This window comes from Antennarius striatus, chromosome 11 (assembly GCF_040054535.1).
Source record: "Antennarius striatus isolate MH-2024 chromosome 11, ASM4005453v1, whole genome shotgun sequence".
Taxonomy (NCBI): Eukaryota; Metazoa; Chordata; class Actinopteri; order Lophiiformes; family Antennariidae; genus Antennarius; species Antennarius striatus.
The window spans coordinates 8,575,001-8,590,000 of record NC_090786.1 but is presented as its reverse complement, the minus strand read 5'-3'; the positions used below and the strand labels follow the sequence as shown (position 1 = coordinate 8,590,000).

Sequence of the window (15,000 nt, the reverse complement as noted above, 5' to 3'; positions counted from 1 at the left end):
TATCCTCTATATCTTTATATGTTGCCTGTAACCTTCGCTAATGCGTTAGCAAGTGGGTATTAGGAATAAGAATACATCTGTGCATATGCTGTCTTCTCCTCCAGGCAAGAAGAGGAGGCAGAGGAGGAGGAGGACGGAGTGGGTCTCCTGACGGACAACATGTTTGCAGAGGCACAAACAAGAGCCGTGACGTAAGTTCCACTTCCTTCCGGGTCTTTTCAGACACGAAAATTAACACCTCTGAATATCAGTGGTTATTTTTAACAATAAGACAGCTGATACCTGCTGTGGTTGTGTGTGTCTGTGTGCACATGTGTTTGCATTCACACCTGTATTACTATCTGTAAGGTTGACTGCCTGTGGGTGTTTTGCTTCAGTAATAAGAACCGCACTCCTTCTTCTCCTTTCCATCCTTCCGCCTCCTCTGTGTGACGCACAAAGCAGTTTTTTTTTTTTCATGAATGAACAGTCGAGGGTGATGACAAAGGAGAGGCTGAGCCCTTATCGGCTGCTTCTGCTTTTGATGATGATGATGGTGATGCTGAGGATGATGTCAGAGAACAAAAAAGGAGAGAAAGTTCCCAAATCAACATTCATATATTTCAATATTTTCCTGGAGCTCTGAGGTTTTTGGTTTTTTTTTGCTGCATCTCGATTGCAGATCTATTTTTAGCACCATCTGAATTCATTGCCTATACACCTACACGCACACTCATACCAAGACGATCGTTACGTGACTCCCCACAGGTCCATCAAATAGACTCCTCGGCGCGGTTTGACAACGTTGCTGTGGAAACGCCTTGTCGTATGCAGTGCTTCTCTCCTCCCTTGCACACACACCCACACACACTAACGAGAGCGGCTTCCCTGCCGCCCCCTTCTTACATTCATTATAAATAATCCATGTGGAGGCAGTTCAGGAGCAGAAGTACCGGGAATGCCGGTCGGGAGGAAAACCATGTGGATTTAGGGATCCTCTCAACCTTGATCTGCAACCTTGTACGCTTACGCGCCCACAAACAACGGAGCGGGTGGTCCGAGAACCTCAGCAATGCTGCTAATGGAATCGTGGAATGTGCTTTTCAGGAATTCAATGCTGGATGCTGATGCACAGTAGGAATTGGATTTGCTGACTGGTGAAATCGTCCGAATAGTTTTTAGTTCCATTTAGCCTGGAGGGGAGCTACAGCAGAGAGAAGCCAGTGTTTCGGATTGCTGAAAATATGAGCCACCTTGCAAGTGATGCTTGTATCACTGAGTTCATGACTGACTAACAATCTTCAAGGCTCAAAGACCTGATTTTATTTTTTGACTGCTCAGCCACCCCTGACAGAATCGTGCTCACACCGCTCTGTTTTGATTTTTGACTCAGCCTCTCCTCTTACATCCTGCAACTCCTATCCTCACCCCGCTTCAGCACAATATTTCTTGGCATTCAAGAGACTAAAATGATTTTACAGGACTTCTGAAGACCCCTGAGCGGCACATAAATCCCAGAAAACTATCGTTCGGATTACTCCTGCACCTGCGTGCCTGCATCCCTGAAGCCATGTTCTGCTTCTGTTTCCAGAGCCCCTCTCTTAAGCTACAAGCTCTGGAGTCTGACCTGGGACCCATGACCCCATCAGTAGACCCTCAAGCTCAGGAAAGCCTACCTGCCCAGCAACAGCCTCAGTCTGCTGAGGAGGAGAGTCTGTATATGACCTACAAACTGCTCCTTCACCCGTCACCATCACCATCAACTCACGATCATCAAACGGTTGACTCACAGCCTGGTAAGACGGACGCAATTTCCTACTGAGACTGAAATTCTGATATTCATGTTTATCAATTTCTATTGATTCATCTGTCTTTGGGGAAACAAAGAAAATTTTGTAATTTACAAGTTGTATGATTAATTCTTTGTGAAATCATTTGTCCAAAGCACCTCAGTACAGTCATTTTAGTTAGGCTATTTGTTATGTCATCATTTATTTCCAGCTTTCTATAGAGGCCATAGAGATGGCAAACTCTAAAAAAAGTGGGCAGCAAATTTGGAAAAATAAAAGCTGTTTTTACTTCATTCAGTTTTCCTTTCCATAGTTCTTCTTGTTTAGCCTACATCTTTCCACTAACCTTTTCCTCTCACATATTTTTCCCGTATATCCTCTACTTTATCCTCCACAAAGTCAAATATAGATGACATATGACATCGGCAAAACTATTATAGGTTTTTCTTAATAGTTTATCTGTCCTCTCTCTGACAGAATTCACCTCGTCTCCTCACTCATCACTCTCCAGTCCTGTCCTCTCCGTCGCCGGTCTTCCTACGGGGATTTCAGGAAATGATACACTGCCAAGCCCACCAGGTCCTCAAACCAGTCCACTCCTCTCCCGATTTATGACAACCGACATCCCTGTCCCGTCACCACGCTGCCCTAGCCTGAGCCACAGCCTGCGCTACAACCTGGACCCTGATGCAGCCCCGTCTTCTCCATGCTCACAGCACATACGCATGTAAGACGTCTGAATTGTGACTCAGATAGGATCAACTTAAGTTTATTTTCCTCCTCAAGTGATCCCTAGTTTTCACAGTCCTAATACTATACAGATGCAGTGTGGATTTCTGTCACGTTAGGTGATAACAAACTGCATATTTTCATTATGTTTCCTTACATCATGGAGCCTAATAAAATGATTAAACAAACATTTTTTGTCTCCAGGGCCCGCAGCAATGTCCGAACAGAGCAGGACGAGGGCTCCGTGTCCATATCGCTGCTCAACAGACACATCCACACCCTGAGGAAGAGGATCAGGCGTTTTGAGGAGCGTTTTGAACAGGACAAGCACTACAAGGTTAGTAGGTGGAAATCTGAGCTGCTTGGTCGGCCGGGTTCTGCATGAGAAATTTCGGTGTTACTATTCTGTTGGTGCTGGGTGGGGTTTGTCCATTTATTTATTTTCTTGCTTGCTGTCTGTTAGTAATGTGGAATAATGTGGTGTGGATACAAGCTCCTTGCATCATGTTAGAGTGAACTACTCCCTCTACTGGCGAACAAAAAGAATGGTGTTTGTTATGCCATTTATCTGAAGTAAAGTGGTAGCCAGAATGTAGAAAATGGAACAAATTCATGGTCATGAGGATATACCCCCCTGTTTATGATTTTTTTGTGATTTATTTCAGCCGGCCCATAATGACAAAATAGCACATCCAGAAATGGCCAGATTGATGAAGGAGCTCATCAAGAGTCGCAAGCAGCTCAAAGGTCAGTTACATGGACTCCAACATGAAATGTAATGATTGGATTGGTGGAAGAAATATTCAGATCTGTGTTTGAGTGAAAGTACAAATATGAAAAAAGTTCTACATGAAAAAGATCTGTACTTAAAGTATGGATCTTTATAAATTTAATTGACATATGTTCATATAATAATGACATTGTTACACGTCAATGCATACATTCTTTTATCTTTGCTTTTTTTTTAAATAAAAAAATGTAGTGTTGCTCCTTTGGGTTTAAAGCAGTTATTATTTTTTGACTCTGAAGGGAAAAGCCAAAAGGAAAAGAAGAAGAAGAAGATCAAATGTTAATTCAAAAGCTAAATTTGAAGGAACAGTACAGCTTTTCAAGAAATCTGTGTGAAGTCAGTTGTTGTGAAGTTGTGTTGAATAGACTGATACCATTTTATCATACTTTTGCTCCATTAATGGTCCATTTTATGACTGTCATTGTCTAGAGCTGAAGCTGAGGCAATCAGAGGACGGGGAGCTGAGAGAACATGGAGGCTCCAACCATTTAGCTGAAAGATACGGGACCAACACGGACCAAAGGGGAGCAGCACTGGCAGAAAACGAGCTGCAGCAACTGAACAACAGCAACACCAAGCCAGATTTCGAGGAAACAGTTAACATTATAACCAATAGGCTGAAGGAAAGACGACGGGAGCTGGGCCTGCCTGACAGCATCAAGGTTGGTGTTGCAGGAATGGTTTCACTTCACACAAAAACATCCTGATTATCTGTCATGGGGAGCCTCTGTGTGTGACCGACCCCAGATTAACAGCTTGATTACCTGTAAACACTTTTCTCTCTGCCTGTATGTACAGGAGATGTCCCATTTTCAGATGACATTGGAGAAGACCAGCCTGCAGAAGTGTTTGCTCTACTTCGAGAGTTTGCATGGACGACCGGTAAGATCAGCATGAATAACTATTTGTTTTTTTTTAACTTAGCCTCTCAATATTGATCTCTGTCTCCTCACATCATATGTTTGCAATTATTTGTATTTTCCTATCACCACCAATAATAAAGCAATTTCTCTTATTTGTCTTAATATCTGCGTGTCTCTAGAGTACAAGACTGGAGCGAACTCTGATGAAACCTTACTATGATCGCTACCGTCTTCTCAAACAGCTACTGCTTTCTTCTGCTGCAGCAGCAGTCATCACCACCATTGTGAGTAAATATCTAATAATGAACACTGAATTTTAAATAAGGAAGACGTCTTGTAGAGAGAGATAAGCTCCATCATTCTATTTCCGGGACGAGTTTAGGCTGACTATCAGCAAGTGTTATTTTTTGCCCCCCTAGTGGCGAAGTATATAAGCTCCAACAGAATAAAGTGAAATGTTTCACTTAATTCAACAGAAGAAATGGAACAGATAATGGTTCGATTGATTTAAAACAGCCAACATGCAGTACTGTGTATTTTTACATGGTTCATGTTGCCAGATATTTGCCATGACAGACCGGGTATTTCTCCTGTGTATGTCTTCTTAGAACGAAGAGGATGACTCTGATGAAGAGTCTCCCACACAGCAAAACCCCATGCAGCAGTTACTGTGGTTGAAGTCCCCCAGGTGTGTGTCTCCAGATGAGTTGCTGCATCTGTCATCCCCAGAAATGTCAGAAACACCTCTGGCCTCGCCGCTTGAAGAAGTAAAGAGGTTCCAGCCTCAGATAATGACCATGGCAACACTGCATGAAGCTTCTAGGTATGGCTTTTGTATGTGTGTGTGTGTGTGTTTATGTGTAGTATATACACCTCGGTAGTTGGATTTACTGTACATCATGTATTTATCAGTCAGAATTAGTTGTCTGGAATAGTTGTCTTGGTGTCTTGGTACATTTTCAATGTAGACGTCTTTATTAATTCTTTGCAGACCAGAGTTACTGGATCACCTTAGGATGGCACGGGCTGAGAAGCGTCAGCTTCACCATGTCCTCCGAGATTTTGAGGATCATTTTTACATGCAGACAGGCAGGTAAAGAGTACAGAGAGACCAAAAGGAAACACGGCACACACAAACTATTTGGCTTTTCAGTTTTATTGTGTCTTTTAATAAACTTGGAACATTTGGTTTTGTCAATGTCTTGTGAAAAACAAAGAAAAACATCCACAAAAGAAAGTCCATCATAATGACATGACAGTGTGACACACGCTTAACGTTAATACAGCACAAAGATCTTAGGAAAGAGACGAAGAGATAGACTTTTGCTCAGAACTGTACACATCCTTTGTACTGTATATGTTAGTCCTTCGAACAAAATACAGTAAGTTCTTGATTACAATACACACTGTACGAAGCTATCTGAGTAAGGCAACATAGGGACTATCAACCAGGTATGGACGCTGCTGCAGATTGTTTGGAACTACTAACATTTTTCCTTTTGTTTGCATCTTTTTTCCTCCGTGCATCATTAACAGGGTGTGTCAGAAGGAGGACCGTGGACCAATGGCAGAGGAGTACTGCCAGTACAAGAACCTCAAAGCAAAGCTCCGCTTACTGGAGGCCCTGCTCAGTAAACAACAGGACTCAAGCAAGGCTAGCTGAGTTAGCTCACAGTGGGATGTTTGTCAAATCTAATGGATTGCAATCATTTCATTGCAGTGGTGTGATTTTATGGCATGCTCTATATGTTAATGCACTTTACAAGAAGAGAACCGATAGACATTGGTGACGATCTCAATTGGATGTTGGGTGAGAGCTTTGAGTTCCAAAAAATACATACTGTACCTTGTCCTTCATGATGAATCTATTTCTGAACCTCATGTAGCAAGTGTATTTTATGTAGTGGTAATTTATGTCAAAGAGGACAGCTGTAATAACTTGATGTTAGTTACATATTAGTCAAGTTTGAGATTACTACAATACTTTATGTACGTCATGGCACTTTGTACCTGTTTTTCTCTATGGCAAAATATTATTTTTGACAGAATTGTCCACCATTTAAATGATATCTGAATTAAATTTTTAAAAAAGTCCCTTGTAGGCAAAAAAAAAAAAGTGTTAGTATAAATGCAATCAATGAAATAATCCTGTATTGTTTGTGCATGTCTTTTTTTTTCATTCTACATTGTGCTATGATATGCAGTAAGAATTTGATAGATGTTCTAAATTTTTTATCTTTACATGCTCAAAGTAGAAAAAAATGTTAAAGTTGGTGAATGTTTACATTGCAGTGCAAGTTTAATGTGCTGTCAAATTTGGGTGTATCCCTCCCAGTTTGCCTGTAATGAAGTTAATTCATGCCTAAATTCAGTTGTTGACAATGATCAGAGTTTTTTGACATTGTGCACTTCTGGTTTATATAATCTATAGTTTTTTATATATATAGATATATACACACACACACACATATATATCTATATATAAATGTCAATAAAAATAAATATTTTTTCACATTTACTGTACTAAACACAGATTACGGTTCTGTTTTCTTTCTGCTGACTACAACAAAATATGAGCGACTGAGCAGAAAAAGTTGCTATGGTTGAGGTACTGACATTTTTCATACTTGTGCTGCACAAAACTGCATCATGCTTTTTTAAAGGTTAACAAGTAGGTCGTACTTGGTCATCAGAGACTTGGTGAATACATAGTGTAGAGAGTGTTTCATTAGTACAGATAAGATTCCACAGCGGTTACATGTCTGGTTTTTAGTACCTTTGGTATCAAGGATGACTGTTGATGCTGCAGCCATAGAATTTTGTAATACCGTTCTTTTCCACTAGTGGGAGGTATAGAAAAGTCTGGATTTGTCTAACGTAGATAGAGAAAAACATTTAAAAAAAACAGTCATTATAACTGGAAACAATAGCATGTTTGTCCAACTTCATTAACAGCATATCAATAATAACAAGGCAAAGATCATTAACAAAATATGGGACAACTTGTTAAATAAACAACGGGCAATTAAGTCGAGGCATCCCACGTTTGTTAGTACAGGTAAAAGGCTCAATCAGTATGCACTTGCAGGATGGATGGATCTTTGCTGTAGGTGTGAAAGATTCAGTTTGCTCAGTTGTGTTAATGTTCTAAACATTTAGGATGACTCCTTTCGGCTGAGACAACAGTGTAGGTCTCAAGAGTGTACCTTCATTTTTTATTTTTTATTTTTTTGTTGATCTCTGGAGAGTACAGAAAGGTGTCAGAGATATGTTGGTGTCCATGTCTGGGGAGCTACTGAATCCGCTGCTTCATGCAAGTGTTGGTCTTCCTCATCAGTCCACGTGGACCTTCTGTGTCAATCAATCCTCTCCTCTCTCTCCTACATTCTGATTTATTTATTTTTTTAGCGTCCGACACTGATGTTGCAGGTCTTACAGCTGGGGTCTTTCTTGGCATTTACTGTTGACAGACTCATCAACTGATGCCCGCTGATCTCAGCTACCGTGCCCAAAGCCAGGTCTAAAGGCTCCGTGTAGATCACCTCCAGGATGACATCTTGAGCGTGGTAAAACGTCAGACTGCCTTCACCCTCTTCATCCTGTTTGCAGGTGAGGAAGCTGTTGTTGGAGCGGTCAAGCAGGGGAAGCCTTTGCTTGCAGAAGTCGTCACCTCTGGAGCCTTTTGGTGCCAGGACCAAAATGACATAGTGGTAGGCTGTGTACATGCAGTAGAAGTCTCCAAAGTACAAGTTGGTGTTGGTGTTGAAAAGCACGTCAGCCTTAACCTCAAAGCGGTGGCGACCGTAGGGAGAATCCTGTGGGGGCTTGCCTGTGTTGAACTCTGTGTTGCAGCTGAAGTAGATGCCCTCCAGCTTTCCACTGATAGGTGAGCCATGGCTACCGCTGTTGTCCTTCACTGATGGCAACATCCGGTTCTCTTGCTTCTCCCTGGGGGTGTTGGGGAAATTTTTTTAAAAATTGGTTGAGAGTTAACCAAAAAACATCTAATCACTTTCATGTTTCATGACCCCATGAACAAGGAATGTCCTATAGCTAAATTAAGGTCTTGAATGGGGATTTTAGAAATCTGAATCTGAAGAAATTGATGGAAAACACTGGAAGTATACTATAATTTGATCTTTGAAATTGTTTTCTGATAATGATAAAAATCGTTACTTAAACTGATTGATTTTGGTCATGCAGTAAATGGAGACTGACCCTGTGTCCCCCAGCCTCAAAAATAGATATATAAAATTAAAAAACAATAAAATCGTTTAGCATTATTTTTACTGATGAAAAAGTTCAAAATGTTGACAAGTAGTTGAAGTAATAGTTTAGTATTTAGAGTACCTCAAATATATGTTTATATCCAAAAATGTTGAATATATTCTATGTTTTATAAAATTTGGAAACTTCATCTAGTTTTCACTGGTTTTGTGTTGCAACGTTGCAGACACTCAAGTGAAAGCAGAATAAATGTGGATGATCCCATCCAGGTATCTCATAACAAACCAATTGAAGACATAACTAGTTTCTGGAGCAGGTCCATCACTGTCAGAGTTCAGTTAGTATCACAGAAACATTTATTTAGCATTGAAATAAACTGATAGAAAGAGGTTAAGTACTTCTCTGACAGCTGCAGGTCTTCTCCACAGAGTAAATCTGAGCTCCATAGCTCCAATTATCAATTCTAATTACACTGCGATCACCGCAGACGTTGTCATTATCCTGGTAATTGATGCTTTATTGTAGGCATTATGGAATTATTCATCACAAGAGAGCAAGAGGTTTTGGTTGAGAGGTGTTTTCAGTTTTCTTATGGCCCACATGATGGTGCAGTTTAACCAAAGCGCTTCCACTGCACCAACTCAGCACTAGAGATAATCAGAAGGCAGAGTTCCTACAAAAAGGCACTCACAAACAGTGGCTACAGCACACACTGGAGGGATTGATGAATTTTAAGTCTAATTTTTGATATAATCAGTAATATTCAGTATTTATTTGTTTCATTATCACAGTGCGTGCCTTAGATAAATACCATAACAGTGCAACCTTTGCTTAATGGCCATATCAGCTTAGGGTTAGGGGTGTCTTCAGTGAAGGCACCAGAATATAAAGGTGATCAGGTCGTAATTTGGTACATTTTCTGGTTAGGATGGAAAATGAGTTTTGTAGCAATATCATTCACAGAATTTCATTTATTTACACAAGGAGGGAAAGTATGAAAAACGTGGTTATCCATAATTCCACAGATCATATGAGGGTGGAATGTACATTAAGATAACGGATGATTCTAAAAAAGGCTCAGATATCAAAAATAAAAAAAGACAAATGCAATAATATTCCTGTTTTCCTATGAGCAAAAAATGACAATTTGGTTTAGGGTTAGAAAATATTGATGATTAATTTTCAAATTTGGATTAGTTTGATCAGAATTGAACAACCCAGTCAGTAACATTAAAAATGACATAAAATGAGTGGAGTACAACAAGCAAACATATTCATAACAGCTGACCTTACCAGATGACTCTGCTGGTGAGTATTTTTTAAATTAGCTGTGATCATGTGCACAAGACCACATAAACATAAATATCTTACCTGGCATGGTCAAAGTACTCTTTATTCTGGTTCCTATAGAAGACAGAGAATCGCAGCATCCGACCGGCGATGACCTCCGCCTTTTCCAACAGCTGGTTTAGATGCACTGTGGAATAATCTGGAAAAATGAACAAAATACGTGTGATCATAAATATAAATACACTGTCATGAGGCGGATCACGAGCCGATGTCATGACGTCACTGGTAGATATGAACCTCTAATTTCTTTGATTATAAAACACAAGAGTTTGTTCACCGGCTTTGATGGAATATCACTCTCAGCCCTTCGTAGTCATAGCCTGCAATGAAACACACAGCTGGCCCTCACCATAGTGACAGCAGGTCCATAACATAATGGGTGGATTCTACTCTAAAGTGCATGATACATTTTATAATGATGAAGTATTTCCTCCATCCTATGTCAACACTGTCCCTCACCTGTTTCTCTATTTCTTCCTTATTTGCGACCTACTCTTCACAGCTGCTCCACATTCCTCTCACAAATCCCCCCATGCTGAATTCTCCCATCCAGTTTCCATGCTGTCATTTCTCCCCCCTTTTCCCACCCCCACCCTGAGCCTGGGGCTGGAGATTTTGAACCCACTGACCTCTGCATCTTGAGATATACGACAGGGCTTCTCTCCATCCTTTAATCCCTTATTTTCCTCTCTATCCCTCCCCCCATCTCGGGATTCATCTTTCCATCCATTCAGTATAATTTATTGTACTTTTAATATCCACCCACATGATGTACTTCCTCTAATTTAATTATCTTCTTCTCCCCAACGCCCTCATTATTGTCTAGTAATTTGGTTGGTTAACTCACAGCTCCATCTTACTCACCAGCAGTGCAGAACTCGATGATCTCACTCCACTCGGAGATTGCGTAGTCTCCATCCGACTGTTTCGATGCAGTCTGGACAGCCACTGTGTATTCAGTGCGTGGACTCAGGAACCAGTGGCCCCGGACCGTCATGGGCAGCGGCACCGCTTTGGCAACCAGTTTGGTAGGAACATCCTGGGTGGAGCACAGGATGGATGGACAAGAACAAGAAGGAATGAGTCAGAAAGTGAAGTATGTCATCTGTAGCGGGCTTTGACAGCTCATTGATTACACCTGCCTAGCAACAGAGTCATACCATTAATCCACCAAAACCGCCGAAGCACACTGAAATCAAAATACTGGAATAAGGCAGTCTGCTATAGGAAAGACGAAAGTAGAGAAATACTCCACTTTATAGCACCCAACAAGACTTTAAAATAAACCACATCACTGAATCACTCCCTTTTTCTGATGGTTCTGCAGAAAGCATAAGTGTTGTTATCCTTGTTTTTAATGAAGAGAAAAGTCACCAAGGAGACTTTGAGAAAAAAAAAAGAAAACATGCAGTGAAAAGATTGTTTTCGCCTCAGGTGCAAAAAAAGAAATGTATTTTTTGGTTAGACTTATGGTTCTTGTGTTATGTGTTTCATCTACAAATCAGTACTTTAGCGTTCATACATCAAGAATTATCATAATGTGTGTACAAGATATGATGTTACTGGAAAAGCAGAGGTCACAAAAGTCACTGTCCTTACTTTGTCCTGTGCAGAAGAGTGAAAAGTGTTGCGCATTGATTTCAGTTGTAGGTTTTGCCTTTTTTGAACTCTCGAGCTGATTATTAGTGATTCTTGCACCAACCTTTTCTTATCTGCTGAAAAATTCATTTGAATCTAAAACAGATTTAAAGACAGCCAATTTTTCATTTGTTTGTTTGTTTTTATGTCAGTTTAACATTTTCTGACGCATTGAAAAACTCAAAACTTGTTAAAACCTGTTTTTCTTGACATTTCCTTATTTATGAAAAGCAACACAATCATATCATTGTGAAAACTATCCATTGCTCTCCTTACGTGAATCTTGGATGATTCAAGCATTACCTTGTGTTTGAACTTGTTTGAGTTTTTGTTCTCCTTCTTGTTCAGGTCGATGAAGTAGTGAGTGATGCGTTCCTTGCTGCGAGGCTCCATGTCCCAGCAGATCTTGAAGGAGTCGCAGGTGATGTTGCTGATCTTGATGTTCTGAGGAACGGGGAGTTCCTCTGTCTCTGAGATGCTGCCGTCCTGGGATTTTTTTCCTGTGTAGTTGAAAAACGATTGATATCATCAATGTTAAGTGGAATAAAAAGCAGACTGGGATCACACTTTGTGTTCTAGTCAGTTATCTTGTTAAACATTTGCTTATAATGATTAGAAGTGATAGAAATTAGAAGCAGTATTTGGTTAGTGTCTGAACACATTCAAATAATCCATCTGTAATTTATTCTATAAAACCTCACTACCTTACACGCTACTGCAGCTTCGCAGCAATCATTTTTCAGATGGTATTGCTGTAGTAGATCCCTCATATCTCTCTCACACACATACACACACACACACACACACACACACACACACATACGCACACACACGCAGCCCGAGTTGCGGACTACCATATAGGTTGCCATGGAAACACATTAGCTCCTCAATTCAAACACACCTATTTGGCACTCGAACATATGCAGCAATAAATATTTGGAATTCAGCTGATTGAACCGTCTCTCTTCTCTGCAGAGATGGGTCCGATTTAGTATCAGCAGTAGGAAACTGAACATTACAAATCCGTCCGCTAGCTGCTCTTAGGAGATCTCAGGCATTAGTCTGGCCTCTGTTTGGAACAGAACATGTAGCAAAGGCGTATGACTCAAAAGTGCATATTCAGGCCAAATGCAAATGTAAAAAATGGGGTTGAATGAGAGCTTTGTAGAATTTGGAGGAACATAAACTTGGTGGCAAACACTGGGAAACGCCCACTTGGCATGACAACAGTGTGCTTTCTGTACATGCTCTCGGTGTTAGCACGAGAGAGAGTGAATATACAACTCTTCAGTATTTGGGACTAGTGCACAGCATGACAGGACTCAATAGAAAGTAAACAATGGAAAGAGCGGTGGAGCATGCAACACCCATCTCCACTCCTCTATTGAGAGAGGGTGACATAAAAGAGGAATCTCATAATGGGGCTGGTGGACTCTCCTGTCTCATCTTCACACAAAAGTTTGATTGGAAATTTCCAGAATGATAATTCCTCTGTGAGCTGGAAACAGCTTGAATCATCTTTTTCAAAGTTATCTCAACTGAATTTCATCACAAATTGTCATTTCGTCCAAAGAAAACCTTTTGTTGCTTCTATTTCAGGACTAATGAGAGAATCCTGAGTAAGTAAGGATTCAAGCTTCGTCAGCTACATCCTCTGTACGTCTGCAAATTGTTGGCTTTCATTCCTTTTACGGACACGTTAGCGTTCTAACTCTGATTTGACTTGTGGAACATGTCACCCTTCTGCTCGTCCACAATAAACACATCTCATTACACTTAGACCCGAATGGGTTGACCAGTTCTGCTCACACTGAGGGGGTCAACACAGGACATGATGGAGCCGACCTCCTTCAGAGAATGTTCCATTACGTCAGCACAGATCTCACGGGGGGAAAGAGGTCGCTATAACACAAGACTCAAACACTGATTTTATTGAAGGAAGGAATTATTTAATTTAGAAAACTTCAAAATTAGAAAATTTTAAAAAATGCTGAGTAATATAGGATTTATTACTGCTTGGTATCTGGTAAAAATAACAATATTAGACAAATTCTCATCATCATGACTTTAAAGATGAATCTAAATCAAACATGACAAACCTGTCATGTTTATTTATCCCAGTTTGGGATAAATAAAGTATATCTATCTATCTATTTATCTGCTAAATGTTGTGCAAGTAAAGACAACGCTGTTAATGTTACTGTCAACAGAAATGTTTCCCTGTGACTGGAGACTCTATACGGGTCTTCGCTTTCCCATCTCTTCTATAATGCTCTCCTAATTAACCTGAAAATGGAAGCATTATGCTGACAGAGTGAAGCCCAGTCAGAGATTACCTACATTACTCTTTGGAGGTTGTGCAGCTCGGCTCAGAACGATGTTATCAGAGAAATAATCCCTCAAGCCTGCAGTTTCCTGTACATAAATCAGAGAAAATGCTACTGCTCCATAGAGAGAGATCATATACAAACGTAAAATGTTCAAAAATTAATTGAAAATATAGAAAACTAATCAGAAACCAGAAATAGGATTATGTACAGCTTGCTGCCTCTAACTATGAATACACTGCACGTGCATCTTGTCTGTAGCCGATGTAGGATGCAGGTCATGAAGCAAAGGAGAGATTTAATCCCTAATTTTACTACTAAATGCTAGTAGTAAACCTGACTTTGCACTCACAGCACGGTTGGTGCTGTTGCTAAAATTCATTTTTGCTGAGTCATAATTGCGTGCATATTTATTTGTCGTCCCATGTTGCAATGCTGCACAGGAGGCTCATCGTGATTAGGAAAAACGAGCCCCTCCTTAGGAGCGTTTGGAGCACAAATTACTCATGATTGCAATTATGTGAAGAAGGTGCAAAACAACTCAGGACTTTAGTTTATGTCTGAGCGGAGCACCAGAGCACAAAGTTATTAACAATAGCGCTAGTATTAAACTTCATCAAATGGAGGCCAGGGCTCCATTAAATCTATTGATCACTATTCATTTGGCCTTATTGGGTATTAGTTTTCTAATCAGTGTGCAGCAAATACCATAGAGTGAAATAACAATAGGGGCAGGCGGATCAATACAAATCTTTCAAATTGCAAATGGGTGGGGCCATCCTGTTGAATCGCTGTGGCTACTTTCCAGATCCACCTGTCTTTGATTTCTAATTGTGTGATGAATGTGATAAAAAAAAAATGCAGCCTCTGATTTGGTGCTCGGCATGAAAGTGACCATTATAAACTGTTAAGGTGCTCCTGTTGAAGGTCAGTTCATCCCACTTTCAAATCAAGTCAGCTTTGAGTGAAGGTTAGCGCTGAAAAATACATTTGTCAGGTGCTGCTGGGTGATGAGAAGCAATTTGGATGGTGAAAGTAGCACTGAATGTCTCTGATGGCACAAGTGGGCACTCAGTTCAAGCTGAGGAGCGTCCTACTGTTTAAGTTGCAGGGCTAGGTCTGGAACTCAGCTCCAGTCGTGTGCAATTCAGTGCACTGGTTGGACAAAGTCACAACGCATGAATGTCTTTATCGCAGTGTGTGATTCAACTTTCACACATCAGTGTGTCTCTGAAGACTGGGTACAATTTAGTAACATAAATTTCACAGGTGAGCAGGACTTTATGGGTTCAAGACGGACATTTCTA

General features: G+C 40.5%; 2 protein-coding genes across 5 annotated transcripts in view; one reads left to right on the top strand and one right to left on the bottom strand.

The window, feature by feature from the left end:
- The window catches only part of LOC137604225 (protein FAM13A-like), an 18,569-nt gene extending 12,619 nt beyond the window's left edge, over positions 1-5,950 (top strand). For 3 of the 4 annotated variants that reach the window (XM_068328229.1, XM_068328228.1, XM_068328231.1), the window contains 11 exons: positions 105-191; positions 1,571-1,775; positions 2,247-2,496; positions 2,703-2,835; positions 3,164-3,245; positions 3,718-3,950; positions 4,087-4,170; positions 4,331-4,435; positions 4,760-4,974; positions 5,143-5,240; positions 5,688-5,950. In XM_068328229.1, the coding sequence (XP_068184330.1) occupies positions 105-191; positions 1,571-1,775; positions 2,247-2,496; positions 2,703-2,835; positions 3,164-3,245; positions 3,718-3,950; positions 4,087-4,170; positions 4,331-4,435; positions 4,760-4,974; positions 5,143-5,240; positions 5,688-5,941 (1,746 nt within the window). In that variant the 3' untranslated portion in view covers positions 5,942-5,950. Of the gene's footprint in view, positions 1-104; positions 192-1,570; positions 1,776-2,246; positions 2,497-2,702; positions 2,836-3,163; positions 3,246-3,717; positions 3,951-4,086; positions 4,171-4,330; positions 4,436-4,759; positions 4,975-5,142; positions 5,245-5,687 lie in introns of all 4 variants that reach the window. The other variant, XM_068328230.1, reaches the window with a different exon arrangement.
- Positions 5,951-7,546: 1,596 nt separating this feature from the next.
- Positions 7,547-15,000, bottom strand: part of LOC137604228 (phytanoyl-CoA hydroxylase-interacting protein-like) — a 10,847-nt gene continuing 3,393 nt past the window's right edge. The window contains exons 2-5 of the mRNA XM_068328235.1: positions 11,670-11,866; positions 10,593-10,767; positions 9,750-9,867; positions 7,547-8,099 (exon numbers count right to left, since the gene is read on the bottom strand). Of these exons, the coding sequence (XP_068184336.1) occupies positions 7,556-8,099; positions 9,750-9,867; positions 10,593-10,767; positions 11,670-11,866 (1,034 nt within the window). The 3' untranslated portion in view covers positions 7,547-7,555. The remainder of the gene's footprint in view (positions 8,100-9,749; positions 9,868-10,592; positions 10,768-11,669; positions 11,867-15,000) is intronic.